At 44.0% G+C, this 13,486-nt stretch overlaps 1 protein-coding gene across 1 annotated transcript; it reads right to left on the bottom strand.

Annotated features, from left to right (window-relative positions):
- Nucleotides 1–545: 545 nt before the first annotated feature.
- LOC110166516 (high affinity choline transporter 1-like) lies at nt 546–7,129 on the bottom strand. Its single transcript, XM_055162786.1, has 8 exons — nt 6,946–7,129; nt 5,838–5,954; nt 4,854–5,009; nt 4,527–4,675; nt 2,596–2,739; nt 1,806–1,959; nt 1,421–1,638; nt 546–1,164 (listed from the first exon to the last, which is right to left on the bottom strand). The coding sequence occupies exons 1-8, from the start codon at nt 7,127–7,129 to the stop codon at nt 607–609; spliced, it is 1,680 nt and encodes a 559-aa protein (XP_055018761.1). The 3' UTR covers nt 546–606.
- Nucleotides 7,130–13,486: the final 6,357 nt, after the last annotated feature.

Here is a 13,486-nt window from a genome sequence, read left to right as displayed (position 1 = left end):
TGCCCTGAAGCATGCGCGTGGCCTTTACAATACACCAACCAATGGTAAGAATAGATGTTAATTAGAGGCAAACAAGGCAGGTGCAAGACATGCAACACGGTACAGAAAAAAGTTTAATAATATATAAGATGAGTAGTATTAACTAAAATGATTTTGTGTGAATGATTTATTATTGTATACATCCATTAATGTTTTTGTTTCAAGGACATTTGCATAATGAGGACAGTTCAAACATTTCAATGTGCCAGTAGGTTTTTTCAGCCATGTGCTTTTATTCTCTGGAGGAAGGTAAGAGTTCGTCAACGTGTTTTGAAGATTTGGAGCATGTCTAAAAGAAAATAAAGGTGTTTCAGGGAAGACTTTGCTTAAAACAGGGTCACTTAAGAGTATAGACCTGAACAATATTTTTGATTTGTTCAGCACAAGTACTGTAAGTGGTGACAAACATAGGGCGAGATAGCTCTTTGGACCTCACTGTATTATTCTTCGTAAGTAAAGTGGCCCCGATCGAGAGACTGAGCCCTATCACGGGCATTCCTGACCACTGTAGGCTGATAGAATATCTAGGAACCTGTTTGTAGTTGTTAAAGATCGTCTTGAGTTTCTTTATGATCTGTTTCTCTCTGGGTCCAAAGCTTCCATTTCAAAGTCAGCTTTTGACATCTTCATATCTGTATCACTTGTGTGGGTGCCCTTATTTTTTTGTCCTGGTTGCAGTGATGTCTGAACTTTCACATGGAACACGTCCCATCGCTCAGGAAGGTGACCTCGGTTGAAGAGCTGAGAAAACAAATAGGAGAAGAACACAATGGTAGCCAAGGAAGACAACATGGAGATGGTTTTAATGGGAGAGTACTGGACGTAAACCCCGCCCTCCAGAGTGCATCCTGGGAAACGTAGTACTGGAGGCAGTCCTAGTGAGGGATCTCCACACATCAGCCGGAAAGGAAAGCCGAGGAGCAAGCCCGCGATAGCTCCATAGAGGTTGGTCCTTTGTAAGAAGAGGACGCAGAAGAACTGGGGGAAGACTACAACATAAGCCACTTCAGCTGCCAGAAACCAGAACAGTAACGTGCTATTTCTCAAGGTGGTGAGAGCAGTCCCAGTGACACCGACCACAAACACACAGGCCCGGATCACCCACTGCATCTCTCTGTTTGAGGCCTGAGGGAAAAAATAAACAATTTTCTAATGGTTCAAAATTACATTTGACTTTTAGCTTTACCAAACTCATTGAAAACCAGATCACTTAGGGCAAAATAAAAAATGTAAATTCAAAACATGGGATGCTATAATGGACTTTGTGCACAACAGTGGCTGGAAACCACACTGTTAAGGTCGGTTTATACTTCTCCACTAAGTCTACGTGGACATACCACACATCTTAGCGTTAGGAAACTGCTCGTCTGTGTCATCTCACCTGGGGTCTTATGATGTTCTTGTACACATTGACTGAAAAGACTGAAGAGGCCGACATCAGCGCTGAGTCTGCAGAGGACATGACAGCAGCGGCCACACAGCCGATTCCAATGATGGAGATGTAAGAGGGAGTGAGGAACTGCAACATGATGGGCAGCACCCGAGCACCTTCTCCTCGCTCATAAGGAGAAGGAGACCCGTACGACGTCTGGTTCCAGTCTGACAAATTAAAGAAAAACTGCTAGAACACTGTACGCAGGGAAGAGTCATGAACTGTATAAAAAAGAGGACTAAGGGAGTTTGGCTCAGTGTTGTTGTACAAGTGTCCCTGCCCTCCCGACCTGCACACTTTACCGTATATGTGCTGTGTACAAGAGTCTTAATACCTGTGGATGCCGCAGCTGCGCCAAACAGAATGGGAGCTATTCCAAAGACCTGGATTCCCAAAGCAGCAATGGAGCAGGTGATCTTAGCTGACCTGGTTGAAGAAGCAGACAGCGTCCTCTGGTGAAAGGCCTGGAACGCTACACTTCCCACTGCCTGCAGACAAACAGTCATTCTGTCACTACATGAACAAATGGAAAATAAAACACTGGCATTTTCTAATCAGATGCAGACAGCACTCAGCAGACTGATGTAGTCACAAAACACTTCTGAAACACTATTACACTGCAAATTACAGCTCTCCCACCGACCGAGCAAAGCCTGAATGAAAAACGTGGGGTCACCACACCACCTCCAGGAGGATCCGTGGGGAGGGGCCTGAGTGTGTGGGAGTTTGAGTGTTAAAGACTAGATCTAGTCAACTTCACCTCCAGATGCAGCTTGGGCTTAGCTTTGCTAAGAGCCGTCCAGTCCATGTGTGACTGGAGTAGGTGTTGTGTTCACACTGCCGGGCTGCTGCCCCTAGGACCGAGAACTGAGTGTGAAATGGTTCTTCTAGGGTTTGGACTTAAACTGGGTATGGACAGATAGAGTGGGTCTACAAGTCTCAGAGTATTTTTGGACTGGTTCTGACTGGGTTTGGACTGGTACAAACAGCGCTCAAGCACCCAGCCTTCTGAAGGCGAGTGGAAAGAGGACATTTTGGATTTGACCATGTGACATGTCAGCGTGTTGGTAGTCTAAAGGTCTGAGAAAAGTATTAATTTGCCTTAAATGGTTAAGGAAACATACCAAAAATAAAAAATCATCCATCATAATCCAGATTCTTGTTGGGTTTGGTGCACCGATCCAGGGAGAGTGCAGGGTGTTGTTCATCAGTGTTTCGCCAATGTTCACAGAGTAAGGGTTAATCAGCACAAAGGGAACACAGATCCCCTGAAACACAAGGGTAGAACATTAAAGTCAAGTCACATCTGCATCATGTTTTTATCATCTTTTTTTGAACTACATCGTTACACTTCTCTTTACCCTTTGCAGATATTACATCTTTCATTTCCAAACATTTTCTGTTTAAATTGCTCACAAACTTGGTCTTTATTATAGTCTTCTTTATAGTTCGACAACATTAATCGATACGAGAATCTTTCTTTCCGATACATTAAATCAACAATTGTCTTCGGTTGTCATTTATACAGTATTATATTGAGTGCGTCACATGCACATCAATAACCCGGTTATTAGCCATATCCTGGTTCTGTCAGTATTCGTGTTACTGTGTTTACATGTTCACTGAGAAACCTGGACACTCATATCCACATGTACATGATCAAATGGAGTGTCCCGGTTTCTTGACATAATCTTACAAATGCGCAGGCGCAAAAATGAACTTAAATCAATTTCATAAACCAGGAAAAATACAAACCGTGAGCTCCTTTAGCATAAGAAGCTAAGGAGCTACGAGATCTCCCACAATCCACTGTGCAGATTCTTCATTAAAATCTTCTGCATAAATAAACTCAACTTTACAACATATAAACCATAAACACTATAGATCCACATCAGCCCGTTTGATCAGATCGTTCAGCTCTGATCACATTTGTTTACGTTTTACAGAAATGAAAGTTAAGACCGTTTGGCTAATTAGCATAAACTGTTAGAGGTGATAAAAACAACTCGCTCCTTGTGCCGCTGATGTGATCAGTTTCTTTTGGACTAAATGACACGACTCTGTGGATTATGTGTGTTATTTCTGTGACAGAGGAGGCGCTAATGATGGTGAGTGTGTTTCGTGTGTATAGAGTTTAGGAGATAGTTCATGTTTTAGTTTTTCAGCGTCACACGAGTGCAGGTCGTACGAGTGCAGATTGTACATGTGCAGGTTTAGTGCAGCTCTTTATTTTACAGTCATTTCACTCGTTTGGTCACTTTATTTATGTTGGTCAATTTATTTATGTCACTACTGTTGTGGTGAAAGGCTGGAAAGTGTATTTTGGACGCATGTGCACTCAACTTTATGTTGCAGTAACCAGGGTACTGCGTATACATGCCACAAGTAACCCGGTTACTATCGGAATAAACCAGCTACAGTAACCCGGTTTCTAATAACCGGGATACTGCCATAACCAGGTTACTGAAACCGGGTTACTGCGTTTACATGCACCATCAAGAAACCGGGATACTCAAAAAACCTGATCATTACTGGGTTATTGATGTGCATGTATACGCACTCATTGACAGACAAAGAAAAATATGTTTCTTTAGAATACAATAGGCTCCATTCTTAATTATTAATTTGTAGAGCACGATTACTACACAAAGTAATTTGTAATATGCCCCAAAGGTCTGTGAGGCTCTATCTGAACAGATCGTAGCCTGTACATAAGAGTGGACTGAGGGATGCCACACTGTTGGACTCCGACCATTTGAGGCCGCTAATCTGGAGCAAACTTCCATATTTGTAAATCGGAGTGAGCGTTTCATAATAACCAAAGAGCCAGTCAGGAGAAAATCTGTTGATGGGGAAGACCAGGACACGCTGAAGGGCCTGGGCCTCTCAGCTGGCCTGGGAACACCTTGGGGTCCTCCCAGAAGACCTGGAGGAAGTGTTCGCGGAGAGGGAAATCTGATCCTCCCTGCTCAGACTGCTGCTCCCGCGACGAACACATAAAGTGCAAGAAAAAGGACGGAGAATAATAAAGGGTGTTAAACGTTTAACGTCTCACCAGACCAAAGAAGATAAGGGTCAGTTGGATGATGTCGGTGTACGCCACAGAGTAGAGTCCTCCCATCAGAGTGTAGGTGATGGCCACAGCTGCAGAGATCCAGATGCTCACAGTGTAGGACAGGTCCAGGACCACACTGATGGTAGCACCTGTTGAAGGTACAACAAAAGTTTAGCCTGAATTATGAGCCCAGATGATGAGCAGACAGTATGAGTCAAGCCGCTGTGTGAATGTGATGTTTCACTCATTTAAGGTCAATTCTAGTATTTCATGAGAAACTAGACATTTGTTATTGTACATCAACTTTTTGTGAGAATTGTGTCTTACCCAAACCGATAAGTGTTGTACCCATCCAGAGTACGTCCATAAAAACTGAGACCATACACATGACAGCTGTGAAGCCTTTGCCGTACTTCCTGTGGAAGGGATCCATCATGGTCACGCACTTTTGGTCTCGTAAAGGTTCAGCAAACACACAGCCACCTAAACAAAAGATGACAGAAATAGATGAAAATGTGGGCACTTTTTCCAATACCTTTATAAGTATCAGTCAATTATTTAGGGGCCCTGAAGATTAATTATTTAAAGGACCTCAGGCTCTGGGGTCTTTTGACAGAACAGAAGTAATTTCCTTTACTCTGGGGTAAATTACATCAACAAATCAGTGTTTTATATAGCAGTTCATTTCTGTCTGTTCGTACATTATAAGCCGCTTCTCTCCCAGATTCAAAGGGGCATTACTTAGTGATTTTTTAAGACATTCTCAGTGGACTCCCATCCTCTGCTCCATCCCTATGTTTGGCACCTGCTCTCCGGCTCCCCCTGTCTGTGATCTGCAGCCATGTGGACAGATAGTCGATGCAGTTTGAACCTCAAAATATTTGTTCAGACTTCTGGGTTTATGCTTTATGTTGCTTCTATCAAAATTAAATCTGATTATTTATTTATAATTTATTAGTTCTGTTCTATAAAAAAACAGAACTATGGAAACAGATATGTGACACTTTGTCTCGATTTTCATGCTATAACATCAATAACATGATCCTATCACTGTTTGTTCTCGTATCCTTGTAAATATTAAGATTCTTTGATTTAGTGTTATACACTGTTAAAGGGCTCATATTACACTCATCTCTCATCTGTGTAATGATGGGCTCATTCAGGTGCATTCTGTCGTTCAGCAGGACACATGGGTGTTTGTGTTTGTTTGTGTGTGTGTGATGCTTTGAGACAAACTGAAAACATAAATTTAGGAACTGACTGACCACTCTCATGGTTTTAATAAAAGAGTAAAATGACTTGAATACTTACAGAGTAGAAATGAGACAGAGTAGGCGGCTAACATAATGAGGCCTGAGGTCAGACCCATAGAGGGGGTGTACACCATTTCAGTTATGGCCACTATGAAGCCTCCTCCAACCCAAGTGGCTGTGGGAAAACAAAAGGACAGCTTAATGCGGCTCGGGATCATTTAATCAAGCACAAATATGTGATCAGAGTAAAGAACCGGGACATTAGTTGTTTACGCTGATGCTCTGCTTTGCACTGAAGGTATTGAACATGTGAAACCACTGGCAAGAAGTGGAGATAGACTTCACAAATTAAAACAAAGAGAAGCTTTCTGGATTCATAAATTAAGAGAACATGAACATCTTGGTCTGAATGAGGACTTTGATTTGTCTTGTTTTTTTATAAATGTTTTTTTTTTTCCTGTGTCGTGTTGCATGTCTTGCACCAACCTTGTCTGCCTCTAAATAACATCTGTTCTTACCATTGGTTGGTGTGTATTTTAAAGGCCATGCACATGCTTCAATTTTTTACCTAAGCCCTGATGAAGACCAGTCACAGACAAAACACTTTGGCTTTGACCATTTAAATAAAGGACTTTTAACCCTCCTTGTGTGACTTTTACTTTTTTGGAGTGCCTGGATTTCATTGCGTCTACAGCTCAAATGTAATTGAACATTTGATGTTTTATTTGTTAATTTTAGTTGAAGTCTTAAAAGTGCCTTTAGAGCTATAAGGATCTAAAAACACTTGGCAGTTTGCACAGAGCAAACGTTGGATTTTATCCTGAACTTCATTAGATCTACAGCAGATCTGGAATCATTTCAGAAATATACTTCTGTTTGCTCGCCAGTGTTAGACTCTCAGAGCTCCTGTAGAGGCAGAGTTTAAAGTGTGGACACCTGTTAAAACTAACCTGGCTCATGATCCACCCTTTACTTTGTTGAGCTTTTTATTTTCCTTCAAGTTCCGTCTGTTTTTAAAAATATAAAACATGTTTTGAAAGTTTATCTTTTGTTCACTACACTCAAAATATGTCCTTAATAGTTTTGATACTGTCAGTGAGAATGTTCAATGTAAATAATCTCAGAAATAAAGAAAAAGCATAAATGACAAAGTGTGTCCAACCAACCTGTCATGGTGAAGACGCCCACCACCAGGCCGATGCCGCGGTTCCCCAGGAGAGTCATCTCGATTTCAGATGCTGCATTTTTCTTCTGTTCCCTTCTGGATTTCAAAGAAGCCCAGATACCCGTCCCAAGAACCAGCAGGTAGAAAATCACCATAGCAATCAGTCCAGGTATGTTCACCCCCATGATGAGAGACTGACTGAGTGACTGAGTGACTGAGTGAGTGAAGAAGCAAGTGAAGGAGAGGGAGGAGAGAGGGAGAACACACAAGGCTTTTAGTTGCTGTCACTTAAAGTGCATGTGACAGGTTCCACCACTCACTTCACTGAAACATTAGGTGGAGTTTTCTGTTTTGTTGATGACATAAGCAGAGGAATCCTGTTTTACTCAGTGCCACTTCCTGTGTTTTTGTACTTTTTTGTGCCACAAACTGCCAGTGAACTGATGAAAATCTATGACAAGGTGAAATCGTACTGCTCTTCTCTCCTCTTCCTCTTGTCTCTTTCTTCTCTTCTGTATACACAGTCTATGATTTAGCCCAGACACACTGAGGCGGCAAATGGAGACGATACATTTCCTTATGTGACAATAAAGTGGAAATAAAGTGGACCTTACCTTTTCAAAAAAGGTTTATTTGGTAAATGTACAGTTCCTTGACAGGCAGGTTTGTAAAGACTCTTGTTTAAACAATTCTGAACTTTTAGGTTTGTCATGATAGGTCACGTCCTGGACACAAAATGTTAAATCAACTTTGGAGGAGCTCCTCTTTGGTCAACACAAACTTCTATTTAACTCCAGAAACAAGAAGCTCACAAGAATCAAACCAGAAGAAACCTTATTGAAAAGAGAAAAGTTACTGAAAAAGGATTACATGCTTTTTTTATATTTCTGTGTGTAAACATGTACTTCATAACATATTTATTTATATGAGTTGTATTTTAGTTAAGTTCTTATTACTTTTACTACAAGTGAAACATGTCTCTTGTCTTTCTGTTCTAATAATCTGAGAGACAAGACCGAGACAAGACCAAAACTTTTAACCTGTTACCACCCGCCTCATTTTGGTGTGTGCACAATGGTAAGACATACCCAAATGCCATAGCTTATTAAAAGAAAACCTTAGAACCCACATGCTTGTGTGAGGCACCATTTTAAAGCTTAGGCCTTCTAGTTTCTGTAGATATGTACATGAAGACTGTGAGTGCTGCCTAACCTACAGTACAGTCAATTAAAATTGAAAAAAAAATTGTATTTTTTTGCTTCGAAAAAAAAAAAATAGAAAAAAATAAAGGCCTTAGCTTGGTCATACTTCATGCTAGGCATTTGTGACTCACTACACTCACTGTTCAAGTTGTTGGCAACAACTGTGTAGAATTTCAGATCTCTAGGACAAAGGGTTTTGATGATGTGAGCCTTTGTGTAAACAAAATGACAATTCGGCACAAGATTGCCAAATTTGTGCCAAAATAATAATAATAATATAATAATAATAATAATTGTTATTATTATAATACTAATTCTTCTGATCTTTAGGCATGTTTTCTCAAGAAAAAAACCTAAAAGTAGCCAAAATTGTCTTCCAAGTGGCAAATCTGCGTTCCATGGCCCCTCGCGCACTGCTCCCTGTCTCCCTCGCTCTTACGCTTATAAACACCGCGCCCGTTTCAAAGACGACTGCATGTCCCACCCACCGTTTGAAAGCTCTGGTGATTGGCTAAAACAATATGTCAATCACTTTCTGGAAGATCCAATGACTGAAGAGATTTCCCGTAAACAAACTGATGACGCGTGCGTAAAGCCAGGAAGTACGTGAGTGCGTTAGCTTCTTCTACAACAGCGGGGAGGGTCTCATTTTGAAGCTAAGAGTGTGAGGAAAACAAGCGCACCCAAGAGCGGGAGAGAAAGGGAAGTGAGAGCGGGAGAAAGAGGCGGAGAAGAGACATAATATTTTCATTCACGGATTCATCCACTCATACGGACGACGGTTTTATGGATTATTTCCCCACATGGAATTATTTTTTGGAAAAACAACTTGATATTCTTTTTCTGTGGATTATTACGGACTTATTGAGTACAACTTTTCATAGATTGAACGTGTTTTGGACCGACAGAACCGGCTCAAAGGTAAGAAACGCGTATTTTATTCTTTGATTATGATGTGAATTTTTAAGTTATAGCGGTTTGGGCTCGTTGTACGGCATAAAATGAATGATATGGTTGTTTTATTGATAAATTAAGCTTTCAAACGATTTATTTATTTATTTATTTATTTTTTATTTGAGACAGGGATAGCGCACAATCTTCGCATTAACCTTAACAGGAGAGATGCATTGTACATCAGGTTGTAGCATCAGTGCTAATTTCCACCTGTCGTCCCTGGACAGGTTCATTGATTGATTGTATTTAACTGACCATGATTATGAACTGTTCTGGAGACCTGTAGCATGTTTTGGGTTGATGGGGGAAATCGGAGCACCCGGAGGAAACCCATCCAGACACGGGGAGAAACATGCAAACTCCACACAGAAAGGCCCTGGGCGACCTGGGGATCGAACCCAGAACCTTCTTGCTTCCCGTGTCTGGATGGGTTTCCTCCGGGTGCTCCGATTTCCCCCATCAACCCAAAACATGCTACAGGTCTCCAGAACAGTTCATAATCATGGTCAGTTAAATACAATCAATCAGTGAACCTGTCCAGGGACGACAGGTGGAAATTAGCACTGATGCTACAACCTGATGTACAATGCATCTCTCCTGTCAAGGTTAATGCGAAGATTGTGCGCTGTCCCTGTCTCAAATAAATAAATAAATAAAATTTAAAAAAATATAAATAAATAAATAAAATTTGGCCCCTATGTGACCTGTATCTGATCTTTTAATGACTAGACCGGGACTAAACCAGGACTAGACCAAGACTAAATCAGGACTAGACCGAGACTAAACAAGGACTAGACTGACACTAGACCGGGACTAAACCAAATAAACATGAGGGATGAAGTGTTTACATGGTCTTTTTTTAAAGCGGAATGAATTTTTATTGCAAATTAAGGCATTTTTAATCTGATTTAAAGCTCTCATTTCAACATGGCAGTCGTGTGGTTCTAGAATCGCCGTGGCAACCCTTAGAACCCCCTCACCCCCCCACCCCCGGTGTCATGGAACTCTTTGTTGCTAGGCAATATTTCAAAGCTTTGAAATATACAACTCAAAGAAAGATTGTAAGTGTTGGACACTCGCGTCATTTTTTCAGATTTTGACAAGAGGCAGAAGAGCTGAACGTTAGTGAGAGCTAGTTATTTGACTGTTTATCTTTTACGCTATACAACGTTTTGCGATGAAGAACACAGCCACCGACCCGTCTACATCCTATAAAATGGCCGAGTCATCAGAAATGCAGGACGTGGCCAGACCTCGGACTTGCGAAGCGTGTGAGTCCAATCGGGCCCAGATCGATGCGCTGTGGGCCGAGGTCAGGAAAAATAGAGAGATCGCGGAGCTCAAATTTCAACTCAGCGAGCTGTGTACTATTTACCAGGACGTGCGCAGGGACCTGAGCGCACAGTACGATGCTCAAATGAATACACTGAACAATAAAAGGAAGTGCGCCGCCAGCAGGAGAAGATGGACAATTATGGAGCAGGATGGAACAAGTAATAGTGAAGAGTCATGGAGTCCAGCGAACTTTCTGACGACATCGGAGGAGGTGGACCAAAATTCAGAGGAAGAGGTGAGGCCAGTGAGGGCAATGGAGGAGGAAGAGGAAGAGGCAATGGAGGAGGAAGAGGAAGAGGACAAGGTGGAAGAAGTGACGGCTGTCACACAAACACAATCCCGGCCGCAGGATTTAGAGAGGGTCAACAAGGAAAGGGAGCCCGAAGTTCTTAAGCAGGAATATGAACTTAAAATTTGCGCGCTGGAGGAAAAAGTTGCTCTCCTCTCCTCGTTAAACCAGAAATTAGAAGGTGAAAACTTGAGAAAAGACCGAATTGTGAAGAGCATGGAAGCTAAGCTTGAGGAAGCAGCTGAACTCAAAGGCCAATTGGAGTTTTTTATGAGGCAATTGCAGGCCAATGGGAAGATGAAGAGTTTTATGAACTTCTTGTCAGACTCTGTCGGCATTCAAAACTTTAATTTCTTCCAAGCTCTAAATGTGAATGAGCAGGTTGTTGTTGAGGTCAGGGAGGAACTTAACGCAGAACCATCTGTCTCCACTGACAACACAACGCCTCAGTTAGATGGGTTGCTTACATCACCTGAAGTTTTAGACGATCAGGTGAGGCCAGAGAGAGCAATGAAGGAGGTAGAACAAGAGGTGAGGCCAGAGAGGGTAATAGAGGAGGTAGAGGAAGAGACAGAAGTCGACGGAGAGGAGACAGTCGACAGGGAGGTAGAAGTCGACAGAGAGACAGACGTAAACGAGGAGACAGAAGTCGACGAGGAGACAGAAGTCGACGAGGAGACACACGTCCACGAGGAGACAGTCGTCCACGAGGAGACAGTCGTCGACGAGGAGACAGACGTCCACGAGGAGACAGAAGTCGACGGGGAGGCAGAAGTCGACGAGGAGACAGAAGTCGACGAGGAGGCAGAAGTCGACGGAGAGGCAGAAGTCGACGGGGAGGCAGAAGTCGACGGGGAGACAGACGTAAACGAGGAGACAGTCGTCGAGAAGGAGACAGACATCCACGAGGAGACAGTCGTCGACGAGGAGACAATCGTCGACGAGAAGACAGACGTGGACGAGGAGACAGAAGTCGACGAGGAGACACACGTCCACGAGGAGACAGAAGTCGACGAGGAGACAGACGTCCACGAGGAGACAGTCGTCCACGAGGAGACAGATGTCCACGAGGAGACAGATGTCCACGAGGAGACAGTCGTCGACGAGGAGACAATCGTCGATGAGAAGACAGACGTCGATGACGAGGAGACAGACATTGACGGAGAGGTAGAAGTCGACGACGAGACAGAATTCTACAAGGAGGCAGACTTCAACATAGAGTTGCGGTTCGTCGACGGCTTGACAAAATTCTACAAGGTGACAGGCGTCTACGGAGAGTTCTGGTTCTATTACCCGGGGGCAGACAAGAAGGGAAACTTCGATGACGTGACAGACGTCGACAAGGAGACAGAAGTCGACGGGGAGGCAGAAGTGGCAGAAGTCGACGGGGAGGCAGAAGTCGACGGAGAGGCAGAAGTAAACGAGGAGACAGTCGTCCAAGAGGAGACAATCGTCGACAAGGAGACAATCGTCGACGAGGAGACAGACGTCGACGACGAGACAGACGTCGATGACAAGACAGAAGTCGACGAGGAGACAGACATCGACGGAGAGGTAGAAGTCGACGACGAGACAGAATTCTACAAGGAGGCAGACGTCAACATAGAGTTGTGGTTCGTCGACGGCTTGACAGAAGTCTACAAGGTGACAGGCGTCTCCGGAGAGTTCTGGTTCTATTACCAGGGGGCAGACAAGGAGGGAGACTTCGATGACGTGACAGACGTCGACGAGGAGACAGAAGTCGACGGGGAGGCAGAAGTCGACGAGGAGACAGACGTCGACGAGGAGCCAGAAGTCGACGGGGAGACAGAAGTCGACGAGGAGACAGAAGTCGACGAGGAGACACACGTCCACGAGGAGACACACGTCCACGAGGAGACACACGTCCACGAGGAGACACACGTCCACGAGGAGACAGTCCAAGTCCAAGCACAACCTAAAAAAGCAAGAAGCAAATACAAAAATATCGCTGAGAAAGTGGAAAAACCAGCGGAAGTGTTTTATCCACGTAAATTCCAGCACTTTCTGGAAAAAAGAAGGCTTTCTGACCCTCCACTGATTTACGACGTCATGTGCCCCATCGCCGGACCAATCGGCGAGGATCAGTTATCGGAATATGGCGCAAAACGTCCAGAAATGCAGTTAATGCTTTTGGAAACCCTTCAAAAGGCAGAAGTCGACGGGAAGGCAGAAGTCGACGGGGAGGCAGAAGTCGACGGAGAGACAGACGTAAACGAGGAGACAGTCGTCGACGAGGAGTCGAGGAGACAGAAGTCGACGAGGAGACACACGTCCACGAGGAGACAGTCGTCCACGAGGAGACAGTCGTCGACGAGGAGACAGACGTCCACGAGGAGACAGAAGTCGACGGGGAGGCAGAAGTCGACGAGGAGACAGAAGTCGACGAGGAGGCAGAAGTCGACGGAGAGGCAGAAGTCGACGGGGAGACAGACGTAAACGAGGAGACAGTCGTCGACAAGGAGACAGACGTCCACGAGGAGACAGTCGTCGACGAGGAGACAATCGTCGACGAGAAGACAGACGTGGACGAGGAGACAGAAGTCGACGAGGAGACACACGTCCACGAGGAGACAGAAGTCGACGAGGAGACAGACGTCCACGAGGAGACAGTCGTCCACGAGGAGACAGATGTCCACGAGGAGACAGTCGTCGACGAGGAGACAATCGTCGATGAGAAGACAGACGTTGACGAGGAGACAGACGTCGACGAGGAGACAATCGTCGATGAGAAGACAGACGTT

This window comes from Boleophthalmus pectinirostris, unplaced genomic scaffold, assembly GCF_026225935.1.
Source record: "Boleophthalmus pectinirostris isolate CB_2022bp ecotype Guang Dong unplaced genomic scaffold, ASM2622593v1 HiC_scaffold_5, whole genome shotgun sequence".
In the NCBI taxonomy this organism is placed as follows: domain Eukaryota; kingdom Metazoa; phylum Chordata; class Actinopteri; order Gobiiformes; family Gobiidae; genus Boleophthalmus; species Boleophthalmus pectinirostris.
Note: the sequence above shows the minus strand (reverse complement) of the source record. Positions and strands in the feature narration are given on the sequence as shown.

What these genes read in the sequence shown, in the direction of transcription:
- LOC110166516 (XM_055162786.1), bottom strand. Translation starts at nt 7,129, where the DNA reads ATGGGGGTGAACATACCTGGACTGATTGCTATGGTGATTTTCTACCTG. An exon ending in CTCTGTCTCATTTCTACTCT is followed by an intron (nt 5,010 to 5,837) that starts GTAAGTATTCAA and finishes TCTTTTGTTTAG; the next exon opens with GTGGCTGTGTGTTTGCTGAA. An exon ending in CCCTTATCTTCTTTGGTCTG is followed by an intron (nt 2,740 to 4,526) that starts GTGAGACGTTAA and finishes CTTGTGTTTCAG; the next exon opens with GGGATCTGTGTTCCCTTTGT.